The sequence below is a fragment of the Leopardus geoffroyi genome, chromosome C2 (assembly GCF_018350155.1).
Source record: "Leopardus geoffroyi isolate Oge1 chromosome C2, O.geoffroyi_Oge1_pat1.0, whole genome shotgun sequence".
Lineage (NCBI taxonomy): Eukaryota > Metazoa > Chordata > Mammalia > Carnivora > Felidae > Leopardus > Leopardus geoffroyi.
The window spans coordinates 133,696,448-133,710,916 of record NC_059333.1 but is presented as its reverse complement, the minus strand read 5'-3'; the positions used below and the strand labels follow the sequence as shown (position 1 = coordinate 133,710,916).

The following is a 14,469-nucleotide window of genomic DNA, read 5'->3' as shown; positions in this document are numbered from 1 at the left end:
CATTTGGCAATACCAGCCAATTTTTGATCCAGAAATGATCCAGAAATGACAGGATACATGCACAAGAATTGCACAAACAAGTTTGTTTCCTGCAGTACTGTTTGTAATAGGCCCAAACTGGGAACAGTGTAGATGTCCATCATAGAGATGTAATTACGTACATGATGGCATGCATCTACAGCTGGGAGTAGGTAAGAAGAGTAAATTCATAAGTGCACGTACCTGTCTGTGTGTCCAAGTTAATACACTGCAAAAGGTCTAATACCTAGCAAGCTCTTTATATAGAAGTTCATGCTAGACCAGGGAGTGGGATGGGAGAGAAGAAAACTTTGGCATTTTGATGCACATGCTTTCATATTATTTGATTTTTTATAATCCTATTCATCAGGTAATTAAGAAAGAACAAAGGAATAGACAAAATCTTGGGACATGGAGATGACATGGAGGTCAGGTTTATGGGCTCCTGCAGGGGCAGGGGTAGGGGCAGGGGCAGGGGTAGGGGCAGGGGCAGGGGCAGGGATGGGGGATGATGGGGACGGGAGGGGGGGAGTTAAGAACCCAGAACAGACAGGATGGAGACGGCTGCTTAGTAATGAGGAAGTCAGGACTCCTGAACACAAATACTTTTCAATGCACGCCTTGAGTGGATGGTGGGTCAGAAGGTATCTTCGTATGTCATCACCACGCCTGCTGCCGAGGCACGTATTAGGAAAGAAGAATATTAAAGACAAGACATCCCACTACTTCTCGAAGATGAGAATGGTATAATTCTTGGAGTTTCATTTAAAATAAAATGAAATAACAGCACTCGGGTTAAATTATCAGCATACGATCATCCGCAGTACCCAGGAATGAAGGAAATTGCTGTTTTCCAATCAGAAAGAAAGAAAAAAAAAACCTCTCCGACAGAGGTGCGTGACGCTGGGCGATCACCGGGCTTGTGCATACATACTGCAGCTCACACAAGCACATGTGAAGACACCTGCAGCAGCTCTGCATCCTGTGTAACAGCTCTCCCGAGCACGGTCCCCAGAGTGTGGGCACAACCCTTGCCACAGCTCCACCCACGCCTCCAGTGACCTGTCCAGCCAGCCAGCCACCTTCTATAGCTTCCCTTTCGATTGGCAACACTTGCAAATAAACCATTTTGCCCTCCAAAGCATTTCTACTTTCAGTTTTCCAAATACTTAACTTGCTCAGGATAACCTTACATTTTCCTATCTACAATCTCTAGCACAGTGACTGCGCATACTAGGTGCTCAATAAATCACATGTAGTTAACTTCTCACCCTCCAGAAAAAGCCGTCACCTCACTATCCCAAGTGGTATCCCACTGAATGATTCTTTCATAGTTTTTCAGGCTGTTATTTCTCTCACCTTAAAAAAAACAAAACTAACTATGGCTTGGTTTATAGCACTGTACCAACCTAACTGTACTGTTGTTGACTTCTTAGCTTTGATAAATACACCATGGTTCTATAAGACGGTATTCGGGGAAGCTGGGTAAAAGGTATACGGGAACCCTTTGCAGCTCTTCTGTAAGTCTAAAGTTATTTCAAAAGAAAAAGTTTTAAAACAAAACAAAATTTTTAAAAGGAGTAAAAAGAAAGGTGGTGGTGGGGTGAGTTCTATGGACTCTACTTGCCTTTCCTATCTTTTTTTTCCCCTTCATAGTAAAACTCTTCGAAACTATTATCTATCCTCATTCGTTACAATTTCTTTCCTCCCAGTTGTGGAAAGGAAACCACTATAATAGGTTTTCCTTCTTCACATGTTTTTTTTTTTCTTTTTTATTAAAATTTTTTTTTAACGTTTATTTATTTTTGAGAGACAGAGAGAGACAGAGCATGAGCAGGGAAGGGGCAGAGAGAGGGAGACACAGAATCCGAAACAGGCTCCAGGCTCTGAGCTGTCAACACAGAGCCCGATGCGGGGCTCGAACCCACAAACTGGGGGATCATGACCTGAGCCGAAGTCAGACGCTCAACCGACTGAGCCACCCAGGCGCCCCCACGTTTTTTTTCTTAACATCCATCTTGTCGAGATCACCAGGGACCTTCCAGTTGCTAAATCAACGGTCGCTCGTCGGAACTCACCTTTCCCGTCCTACCGGCAACATGACACAGCTGGCCAGTCTGTCCTCCTTGAAACACTTTCTTCATGTAGTGTCCTGACGCCACACTGATCTCCTTTTCTTCCTTCACGTTTATTAGAGCACTGTTTGCAACTCCGAGAGCCATCAGAGATGCAAACATCAGCAACCCCCACAACTAACACAGCAGGGGCCACCCCAAAACAAGCTGAACAGCAAAACTCTGGCCACAATAGACACAATCAAACATTCAAAAAGCCATGAGTTCATATTGATACTTTTAAAAATCTCACCGGTGACCAGTTTTGGAGGTTGCTAGGGCACCAACTCATATTAGACTAACTGATAAATATAGGGCAAGAATCAAGCATCCATTCTGTCTTTCATAATTTTTACAATACGATTTTCAAAGTAGGGGCTACCAACGAGAACCAGGGCTCCAGGGAACATCTTTATCTCAGAGCTCCATGCCCACCTGCACACACCTACTGGTGAGGGACAGCAGACCATTTGGGAAAGACCAAGTATTTGATCCATTTCCTGGTAAGTGCTGGCGCTCATACCAACACTTCAAATTTGAGAAAGACTCCTACATCAGCTTCACCTCTCTCTGGTATAGACTGTAGAAGGGTCTCATATCACTAAAAGCAACATCTTTTCACAAACTAATTAGGCTCGAATGATCTTTAAGAATCCCTGTAGGGGCGGCCGGGGGCCCAGTTGGTTCCGCATCTGACTCTTGATTTCAGCTCAGGTCATGATCTCACGGTTTGTGGGACTGAGCCCCACATCAGGTTCTGTGCTGACAGCACGGAGCCTCCTTGGGATTCTTTCTCTCCCCTTCTCTCTCTCTCAAAATAAATAAATAAACAAACATTAAAAAAAAAATTCCTTTAACACAGCTCATCAGCTTGGGCACTCCCTTTCACCCATGGAAGAAATATTTACTAAGCACCTGTTATGTGCCAAGCATAGTGCGGAACGAGACAGGCCCCTACCCGCACGTAGGTTAAAGGTTAGTGGACTAAACCTAAGCCATCCGGCCTCTTGAAATCCTTTCGGAATAAGACAAGGAGTAGCAAATTACTAACACACTCAAGCAGTGCTCTGCCAAGCACTTTATACGTATTATCACATTTAATCCCCGTGACAGTCCTGGGAGGTACGTAGGATTCTACTTTACATGTAGTAGCAAGTGTGTGCATACGTGTGTGTAATTACAAACTGAGGCGTGACACACTTGAGTGACTCACTCAAGGTCATCCATCTAGCAAGCAGTGGGACTCCAGGGCTCTCTCCAGTCTACACTCTCAGCCTGCACACTATAAATTCAAGCCCCCCTGGCTGGACTTAGTTCAGTCTGAGTACCAAAGAGATCTTGACTAGCCTGGCAAACAAGGGCAACAGGCCATTCTTGGCCAGCAGACCAGAAATACTGTCTGGCACTCAGCACCAGAAACGACAGAGCTGGAAGGGACTACGGTCCAGGCAGAGGTCAAGACCTGGCCTGTCTAGAGAGGTTACGGATGGTGACGTCGACTGGCAGGGTGGTGGGCAGGACAGATGGCCCTTGCTCTGTCACAATAGCAGGCAGACAGGCTGTGGCGGCGGGTGGACAGAGGCGGTGGGAGGCACCACCTTCTGCACACATCTCGCACTGTGAAGAGGCTTGCCCTGTGCCTCCACTCCCAATGCAGAAAAGCCTGGGGCGGCCACTTTCTCTATACCTTTGTGTCCCGTCCCTGCCAGCTGCCTTTGCCAGTCGGCACAAGAGCCCACTGCTGCTCCCACATCCCTGAATCTCAGTGCGCCGCGCTCCTGTGCCTCTTGAGTACTCAGCCCTAAAGCCCAGCCCGTGGGCCTGGGCACTTGGGGACCAATTGAGGAGTCAGGGCTCCTTACTGCGGCCAGAGCGTCTCATATTCCCTCCCCTCACCTATGAAATGCGGGGATAATCACTGCCTTGAGCAGACTTTGAAATTCCCATCAATAGCCTGCCTTTCTTCCTGCTGAACTTGAATGTGGGATTGAAATAGCGGACAGATGATCTTTGCTTAAAACGTGACAAAATTCAGGGCACTTGGGTGACTCAGTCGGTTAAGTATCTAGCTCTTGATTTTGGCCCAGGTCACGGTCTCGTGGTTCGTGGGTTCGGGCCCTGCATCGGACTCGGCACTGACAGTGTGGAGCCTGCTTGGGACTCTCTCTCTCCTCCTCTCTCCGCCCCTTCCCTGCTCTCACTCTCAGAAAATAAAAACTAAAAAAAATTTAAAAACTTGACAAAATTCAAAACGGGGAAGAGTCCACAATAACAATGCCAGCCATCATCAGGCCCCATAAATCAAGGATGTGTTTAAGCCCAAATTCCCCGTGAGGCCTTGTAGCCACAGAGATGACAAAGAGCAAGGTGTCTTTCCCCCTCAGCTGTTCCATCAGCTCAGGAACAGAATTCCAACTGGAACTCCTGTGTCTCCAGAACTGATCTTCCGTTCTTCCCAGACCCCTTTTACCCTCACAGTATTCTCCAAGCTGGTAGCCTTGGGCCCAACACTGTGTGTCACAGGAAGAATGGCCTGGCCTCAACCTATGGACTTCTTTTGGCCTTTTAAAGATCTAAATGAAGATACGAAGAGCAGTCTGCTTTCTAGCAGTTTCATTAGAGCAGCCCTGCGATGAGGCTCCACCATTCTCTCCATCCGTCCTGGGGACTGCCTCCCAACCCAGGCTTAGCAAGGAGCTAAGTGTTAGCTGCTTTCTTTCAGTCATTCAACAAGTATGTACCGTGGAGCTATTATTGGTGCCAAGAACAACCCTGGCAAAGAAATTAAATAAAAGGCAGAAAAGCAGGATTTGGAAATGGCTCTATACTCCCTAATCAGTCCTCAGCACGGTTTTACAGCCAGCCAGCCTGGCCATTGAAGGCAAGATTCAACATGGAATCCAGCAGTCACCGACGCCTTTGTCCCAAACAAGAAGCCGCCTCCTACAGGTAGTGTTAAGGCAGGCAGCCAAGACACAGAGCACAGAAAAGGATTTAATTTGAGGAGAAACTAACAATTAGTCAGGATACATACTTAGGACATTCATTAACACTAAGCGAACATGCCAGATATTCAATTCCCTAAAGAAGTTTTCCTAATAATTTTCCATTTCCAACCCCAATTTTGATGGTCTGAAGAAACGAGGCTTCAGGCTTGTAGTAAGGTGAACTAAGACCTTAAATATAAAGAATTTTCAAGGTAAGATTAATAAGAATGTGTTTAAATTATAAGTTTATTGGACATAAGATATATAGGTTGCTACCAAATAAGGACAACCTATATCTTACACACAGAACATTTTTATATGATTAAGTTTAAGGATAGTCTCTTTTTTCCCTAAAAGGAAAGAACATCTATTTTGACCAATTCAAGATGCATCATGAGATAATCAAACAGTTATTAATAAACTCAATATAGCAAAAATAATTTAATCAATGAAGTCTTGGCAAAAAGTTTATCATTGAAGTCTGTCGGCTGGTTTTTCTTTGATGCTCCAGCTGGTCACTTACTTAGTTCAGCCTTGAAAAAAAAAAAGAAAACAAAAAAAAAAAAACCGCTGAGGAGAGGTAAATTCATGGTGCCACAAATCATGTCTCCGTTACTGTCCTGAGAAGATTTCACAGCTTTCTCTCTTCTACCTTTGCCTGCTCCCTACCACCACTTCTCAAAGCAAATGTGTTCTTTGGGAACATGGCTGTTTTCCAGTTGCTTGGAGAAAAAGTCTGTCATTGGAGGTGGGCCACAAATATAGAACAAAGTCTCTTTTGAAATATGATCTCTTATCTCCTTCTCTGTTATTCTTCCTTCTACCAAAAAAAAAAAAAAAAAAAAAAACAGAATCAACAGCAAATAAGCCAGACATGCTTGTACCGAAATGAGGAAGGACTAACTACCACTCAGCAACTGTGTCTGTTTCCAGGAACTCCAGCTCAGGGGTCTAGTGCTGAGGCCCTCACACAACGGCTCCTGGCGGTAGCACCGGGCGCCAGACCCAAGCGGAGAGTGCATCTCTAGGTTTCCGGCAGGCAAAGTGGGAAGCTCGTCATAATGCACTCTTCAGACAGGGCCAGTTAGCTTACTAATCTTTGGTAGAGATTCAGAGCTCACTTCAGCAAAGTAAATAAACTGGTGAAAAATCTTTCCAAGCAGGGGAAACCACGAGTAGTTTAAATGACCATGAATGGCAAATGGCATCGATTCAGTCAAAGCTGGAATATAAATTCTTTGTAGGCATACTACAGCGATGATGCAAAGGTCCCCTTAAAAAATGTGGAAAATAAATTTTTAACATGGGCAGTAAGAAACCTGTATATAGTAAGTAAATCTCACTGAATCTGTCCTTACTTTTCCATGATGAGTCACCCCCCAGCTCCCCAGGTACTGACATTCCTAGGCAGCAACTCCCAACGGTAAAGCACCCACACTCGACCGACTGGCATGTCCTCCAAACAGCCACGTGGAGATAGTCAAAATATCTTCAGGGGACTCACCCGTGATGTATGGCTGCAGTTCTGCACTGATTTGTGTAGTCTGTTTGGTAACATGCAAACTGCACGCAATCTTCTCAGGAAATTCATTTACTAAATCGAGGATATTTTGCTGGAATGTCAAACATATTTGGTCACGCTACAATTTTAAAAAATCAAAACAGATGTGCACAACCCCTGCCGCTGAACCTCGACTCCCATTCTGCACACGTCTGCCACTCTTCCTCTCTACTTAGAGAGGTATTGTCTGCAGCCTAGCAGGCCAGAGCATTCAGAGTACAGAGGGCTATTTGGCTTTAATTGAAATCTGAATATGCTAACAAGCATATTACTAACTCTCCGGGAGTTTTTTCTTCTTCCTTTTTCTCAAGCATTGGCAATTAAGCAGCAGTTTCACTGACCACAGTTGTGTCTTTTAACTGTTTCTGTTCTTTTGTTCATCCCGCAGCTGCAAAGCAATCCAGAGTGAAAGCCTTCTCCTGTCAAACGTACTTAGTTTCAACAGATGCAACCGACAGGGGTTTCATTTACCCAGCGGGTCCAAACTCTGTGCCTCTCACCTACTCCTGTAACACACGAGCCCACTTGTAGGTCTCCTGACTCGATGGAATCTCAGGGATGTGGCGACTTTTCTGTCCATCCGCCTCCAGATTCAAGCCCACAAACCTGCCCTAGGCCTGTCACTTCAGTGGGTGCGTCCTCAACACTAGCTGTTTCACTGTCCGGCATAAAAAGTGTTGGTTAATTCCCATCTGAACATGATAAAACCTTGTCAAGCCTTTTGGTGGAACAACGGTTGCAGGAAGACAGAACTAACGGAAGAAAGTTCCATGGACGACTAATACCATGACACGAGTTTGCTCACGGCAAGCGACGAGACATATGTTTCTTCCTTACCTTAAACAGGAGTTCACTGGTATTTTTTGCACTGTAGAAGAGCTTTATCGTTCCGACCTCATAGCCGCTTCCTTTGTTCGCCCGGTCTCTGTGGAGGTCTGCCGCATGCCGCAGGATGGACAGCAGAGGGTTAATTCCGACTCCTCCTGCAATCAACACCAGGTTTCTAGAGGCATCTGCAGGCTGAGGGTCAAAGAAGAACTCTCCACCCACTCTCACGGCCACTTCAGAGTCAAGGGTACACTAGGGCAGGAAAGAAAAGATCCGTTAGTCCTTTGTGGCACAGGTCTTAAATCCAATGCTCTTCTTTAATAACACAGACTGTGTCTACCTTCTGCATGTTTATCAGTGTTTAGGACTATTTTCACAGCCAGCTCTCAACTGTGCCAGGGCCCTGTGAACTGATTCCACTTGTCCATTATACAGGCCATTTGCTACTCTGCCTCTGTGATCCACACTGCACAGCCACTCCAGTACGGACAAAAGAAGACTCGCGTCAGTAATTTTGCCATTTGTTAACTTCTTAGGTGAAGAGCTGGGTTGTGGAAAAAGGCACTGGGCTCAGGGGACGGCTCTGAAGCACGAGTCCCCTTTTCTCTGCGGCGCTCCTGTTTTCTGATCCAAGTCGTGGAGCTGACACAGGCAGGATGGAGCAAGTGTCACTATGCTGCGGCTGCCCTGGGCTCATAAGAGAAGACCCTGGGGACCAGGGGGCTTCCTCCGGGTCACCAGCAGGGCACAGCCAGAGCTGTTGCACAGGCTCGAGGCCAGCCCTGAGATGCTGGTCAGTACTGTCCGCTCTTCCCTGGAGAGGTAAGAATAGACAGCAGAGGATTCACACTAGGAGGGGAGCACCACAGACAGCCACCCCACCCAGGTAGAGCGCCTATTTGGTGAGGCCACTTAGACCAGAAATACCATCAGAGCTGAATGTACTGGTTCTCCATGGAGGTGATCCTGCCCCTGACGGGGTGTTATGGAAACACGTGGTGACACTTCCTTATCGTCACCATGGTTTGGAAAACCCAACTGGCAGTCAGAGGGCAGGGCCAAAGGTGCTAGATGTCTTGTGAAGTTAGCACTGTCCTCGAGCTGGCTTCTGTTCAGCTGATGGTTAAATTTTGAGGAATTTCATGGACTAGTTTCTACTGGTTGTTTGAAATCGGCCATTGAGGGAGTATCTGCAGCACAGAAATCAGCAAATGCTGCAAATGAGGGCTTTTGTACTCAGAGAGCCGATCTAGCAGCACATCATTATCTCCAATGCCCAGGACTGCCGTCCGGAAACTTCTGAATGGCCCATGGGACGTACATGTAGGTGAAAACTGGTTCGTAATAATCTGAGACTAGATCCTAACTCATTTTACAAAAAACACAAAGCATTTTTTGCACGTATCTAGTGGCGTCTGAATTTTCCAGAATGTAACCATGATGTGGATTGTACTTTGCTGTATCCAGAACTTTACCAAGTATGTTCACTGTTCTGGAAAACCACATCCCAGTTGGTAACATGCATGTGTGATGCTTCTGTCACCATAAAGAATCTTACAATCTGCACCTGTAGAGGGTGCACTCATGGTGATTCCACACTGAGGAATAACCATCTGCCTACTTTGTTCTTCTAGTTAAGATATGCCCAACCATTCATACACTTAAACACACAGGGGCACCTGGGTGGCTCAGTTGATTAAGCATCTGACTTCAGATGAAGGTCATGATTTTGTGGTTTGTGAGTTCCAGTCCCGCTTGGGCTCTCTGCTCTCAGCACAGAGCCTGCTTCAGATCCTCCATCCCCTCTCTCTCTGCCCCTACCCCACTTGTGCTCGCTCACGCACGCTCTCTCTCTCTCTCACTCTCTCTCAAAATAAAAAAAATATAAAGAAACATTTAGGCTCTGATTGTGAATCACTTTTCTTTTTCTTTAAGTAGCTTCATACCCAGCATGGAGCCCAATGCAGGGCTTGAACTCACGACCCTGAGATCAAGACCTGAGCTGAGATCAAGAGTCAGATGCTTAACCGAGCCACCCAGGCACCCCATGAATCACTTTTATTTCTCCTTGGCATTACACTTAGAGAATTATGCCACCCCAAAATTTGTCATGTGTTGATTACACTAACTTTGAATTTCATCTCAGGATAGTTCTACAAAGAGGGCATTGGATCTGACAGGGCTGAGACCTCTAGTTTGGAGAAAATGCACTCATCTAGGAGCCAGAAGACTGAATCTTAATCACAGTCTATGAAGTCCATCAAGTTCCTTAATTTTTCTGAGCCTCTGCTACCACGTCTGTTAAATGGGTACCAGCACCTGTCCTACTCACTTCACAGGGCTGTGGTGGCCGTCATATGACACACCATGGGGAAGAGCTTGCTGGCATCAGGTTCTATTATGAGAGGGTGTTTTAGTCATTGCAGCTGTCACAGAAGAGAAAGCACTGAGGGTGCCTGCTTCCTTCTTCCCTAAAAACGAGAGTCTAGAACTAAAGAAATTTATATCAAAAGCAAAGCTTCGCTCCATTACATGTTCCTGATGCAGATCAACTGAATGAACACCCTCCTAAGAAGCAGTAAGTTATCATGTGCTTTTAAAAGACCAAACCCTCAGCATTCACTCCTTGGCACCTTACATGGCAGGTAGGCAGCTAAGTACTTTTAGACATGAATTGAATTTGGGGCTTTACAACGGAAAGATGTTAAATCTTAAGAGTCAATCTTTGAGAAATCTAAGAAAAAATGAAAATTATTTTAATTCACTAAAGAGGTTCCTTTATGGAAAGTAAAGAACGATTAAATGAAGGGAAATCCTTTCTCAGAAAAAACATCTGAACTGAACAATTTTAAATATATAGGCCATTTTTACATGAAGAACGGTAAGTGGGTTTTCATTTTTGACAAAAGAAATTAGCAGCAAGGGAGCATTCTGTTAGGAATAAGTACAATCTAGGAATCACTACAGTGGCCACCAAAGTGCTTTAAAATGCCCCTTCTTTCCAAGTCTCAAAAAGAGAAGCTGTGATACGAGAGGCTCTGCCTAATGACGACAGATTTAATCTCTTTGTACCCTCCCTCCCCATCCTGCTTGCCTATACACGTTTCTCTTTATTTCTAAGAATATAAGAGAGACTAAGAAATGAGACAGAAATCATTTTCTCCTATGGTCATCTTCGGTAGGACTAGTAATGACAGCAAAGCCTTTAGGGTACTGTTTTTAGAAACCAGAGTATTTTCAAAACCCTAAAGTTGGCACCAACAACAAAACAATGTGCATGTCATCTCCTTAGTGACAAAATCGTCTTAAATAGATCTATCTTCTAATTTGACAGCATCTGGAAAGAATGAAAAGCCATCTTTGTCTTTTATTGATCAATAAAAACTGCCAAGGTAGCATGAACACAAGACTCAAAGTGCTACACGGTATAATACGTAAGCGAGTAAAAGGACGTTACCCTCAATTACATAGCCATGTATCTAATTTGGGTATAGATTTTTCTACTTGCGAAATAAACAACTTTTCCACAGCAACTGGAGCCCAGCACACAATAGCTGTCTAGAACCCTTTACCCTGCCAGGAGCCTGAGCCAAAGCAGATAAAATAAAGGAAGACATTTATGGCACTTTATCCCCTGTCCCCACAGAGGAGCCTGCTGCCACCCAGACACTCACGTGCCTCCATTGTCCACTCTAATAGCTTCGTAAGACAAACCCTCAGGAGGAAAACAGCCACCTGAGAATGGTTCCAAGAAAAATCTGACTTCATAAAGGCTGTTTGCAACTCCCACCGGGCAGAGTGGAGCAGGCACTACAATTAAAATGTGCATTCAAGCAATGCCACTTGGAGATTTTCTACCGCCTCTAAGAATAAGTTCCTTCATTGAAATGTCAATGAGGCATGAAACCAAGCAGGGAGCTGTGGACCAGGACCAGGTCAGGTCACGTGGGAGGCTGATCACTGGAGGGGACTCATGGAACTAGGAGCCAGGATGGCTAAGCTCATTTTAACACTGAGTGTGGGACACATGGAAACCTTGCTGGTTCCACCCCCATGGCATCTTTTAGAGACTCAGGATGCAGCCTACAGACAGCCATGGGTGGAAAATCCAAAGCGAATCTAAAAAGGAATGCAGCAGCTGAGGACACATGGAAGAAGTGACTCAGAAGGTCATTAGAATGGAAATGCTAAGGCAAGCAGCTGCCTTACTCTGAACAGATACAACTTGACATGCAGACCCTAATTAGAACAGCTATTTTTTATGCCCCTATATCTTTTTCTTTTTAATTACCTTACAGTAATACATTTTTTTGGGTGGGGGGAATATAGTTCTATGAATTTTAACACATACGTAGATCTACGTAACTACCACCAAAACCGAGATACAGAACAGCTCCATCACCCTCAAAACCTCCCTGTGCTCTCTATGCTCACACCTTTCCCTACCCCTCACCCCTGTTAACCACTCATCTGTTTTCCATCATTGTATCTTTGTCTTCCAGAGTGTGACAAAAATGGGATTATGGAGTACGTAACCTTTGAGAACTGGCTCTTTTCACTTCACATGTGGCCTTTGAGCCTCACCCAAGGGGAGAGCATCAATAGTTCATCCATTTTTATGGCTGAATAACAATACATTGTTATGAATGGATCACAGTTCGTTTATTCACTCACCCGCTGAGAAACATTCAGGTTGTTTCCAGATTTTGATAATTATGAATAGAACAACGATAGATGTTCCTATACAGGCTTTTAAATGAACAGAGCTTTCATTTCTCTAGAATAAACACCCAGGAGCAGTATTACTAGGACTTATGATAAGTGCATATTTAATTCCATACAAAACTACCAAATGTTTTCCAGATTGGCTGTATTACCTTGCATTCCTGCTAGCAATCTAAGCAATACAAGGGATTCCAGTCACTCCACATCCTTACCAGCACTTGGTATTGTCAGAATTTTTAACTTTCGTCATTCTACGAGGTGTGTAGAGACACCGTGCTATATACGGTTTTAATCTGCATTTCCCTAATGATGGTGAACATCTGGTCATTGTTTATTTGCCATCTCACATCCTTTTAGAGAAGTACCTTTCAATCTTCTGCCTATTTTTAAATTATGCTTGTTTTCTTTTTGCTGACTTTTGAGAGCTCTTTATGTATTCTGGATATTACAGATCCTTTCTTGGATATCTAATGTGCAAATAACTTTCTCTGAGTCTGTAGCTTGTTTTTGTTTTTTTTTTTTTTAATTCTGTTAACAGTATCTTTTGCAGAAAAATGTTTTTAATTTTGATTAAGTCCTATACATCAATCTCTTCTTTTATGGCTCTTGCTTTTGGTGTCCTGCCTAAGAACACTTTGTCCACCCTCAAGTTCAGAATATTTCCTAAGTTTTCCCCTGAAATTTTTATAGTTTTGTGTTTTCCACTTAGATCTACAACCTATTTTGGGTGAATTTTCAACATAAAGTATGACATTTAGGTCAAAGTTCTTTTTCTTTTTTTTGCATACGGATAAACAACAGTCCCGTCTCTACATGTTGAAAAGGTTACTCTTTTGCCACTGAATTTCTTCAGCACTTTCGTCAAAACTCAAATGGCCATATGTATGTTGGTCTATTTCTGAACTCTTTATTCTGTTCCATCAATTTATGTGTCTATCCCTTCACCAATACCACACTGTTTTCATTACTGTAGCTTTATTTTCACCTTAAATTTGAGCAATGTGATTCTTCCCACTTTATTCTTTTTCAAAACTGTTTTAGCTCTTCTGGTCCCTCTGCTCTTCCAATAACTGCTAAAATCAGTTTATCTACAGCTACAATATTTATACTGGTACATTCCTTTTTGGAAAAGGTGACAAGAAAAGGCCTGGGATGGGATGGAGGTTGTTGGTAAATATAGAAGGCACAGTCCAGAAACAAAAGGGATGGTGGTAAAAAGGAGAGAAGGGTCAAAAACTAAGAAGACAACTAATCTGTGCTGAGCCCATTCTTTGTTACCAGAGTTCTAAAAGGTAATGAGCAGGTAGCTTCTGTAGGATTGTGCTGAGTCCCATGGTAAAACAGCAGTTATTAGCAGCAAATGTGGATTCCCTCTCAGAATCACGTGTGAAGAACTCTCCAGAAAGGCAATAACACCACAGATTCAGCAGCACTCAGCTCTGGGCACGAGCGGGATGCAATCAGAAATTGTTTCCTTTCCAGAGAGTGATGGTTTAATTCCCTTTGTTTAGGACAGTTAGGAAAAAGTAATCTGACTTATAGATGTACCATTTACGAGACATATATACAGAGGCAACTTTCAAAAACTTACATAAGACATAAAATATTTCAGTACTAAAGAGTGTTCAACTCAACACTGGTAACCCAGAAGATATTATCAGTCTTCTTCCTTAATGCATCAAAAGGATTCTGCTTCTTTGACCATTATGGAGTCTGAATTGTGGATATAGGGGCTCTTTGTGAGCACGTACCCTTTTCACTCAAGCCTAGGTTTCTTAAGTGCATGAAGTGAGCTGAACACCAACTTTGTGGGAGGCAGTGATGCCCAGATCTCCAAGTTTAAACAGGTTTGCTCACCTGATTGTGAATCCAGAGAGCAGGGGGGTGGTTCGCATATTTCACTGCCAATTCTATCATCCTCTCTTGTTTTAGCAGTCTGGGGCTGGAGCATATTGAGAACCCACCAACCACAGAGACTCCTGGGATAAAGAAATCAACCCTAAAAAAAAAAGAAAAAGGAAATAAACTCTTTCTGTTGAAGCAATTTTAAAAGTGGGCAATAGGTAAGTAAAACTGACAAACTTTTAGCTAATTAAGAAAAAAAAAAGAGAAAAGATAAAATGAATAAAACCAAGAATGGAAAAAAGGACATCATCACCAACCTTACAAAAATAAAAAAGATATAAAGGAACTCTATGAACAACTGGATGACAAAAATTTAGATAGCTTAGGTGAA

The 14,469-nt window shown here is 43.7% G+C and overlaps 1 protein-coding gene across 5 annotated transcripts in view; it reads right to left on the bottom strand.

The window, feature by feature from the left end:
* Positions 1 to 5,347: 5,347 nt before the first annotated feature.
* The window catches only part of OXNAD1 (oxidoreductase NAD binding domain containing 1), a 40,481-nt gene continuing 31,359 nt past the window's right edge, over positions 5,348 to 14,469 (bottom strand). For all 5 annotated transcript variants that reach the window (XM_045503706.1, XM_045503711.1, XM_045503708.1 and 2 more), the window contains 4 exons: positions 14,091 to 14,232; positions 7,518 to 7,760; positions 6,624 to 6,732; positions 5,348 to 5,939 (listed from right to left, as the gene is read on the bottom strand). In XM_045503706.1, the coding sequence (XP_045359662.1) occupies positions 5,785 to 5,939; positions 6,624 to 6,732; positions 7,518 to 7,760; positions 14,091 to 14,232 (649 nt within the window). In that variant the 3' untranslated portion in view covers positions 5,348 to 5,784. The remainder of the gene's footprint in view (positions 5,940 to 6,623; positions 6,733 to 7,517; positions 7,761 to 14,090; positions 14,233 to 14,469) is intronic.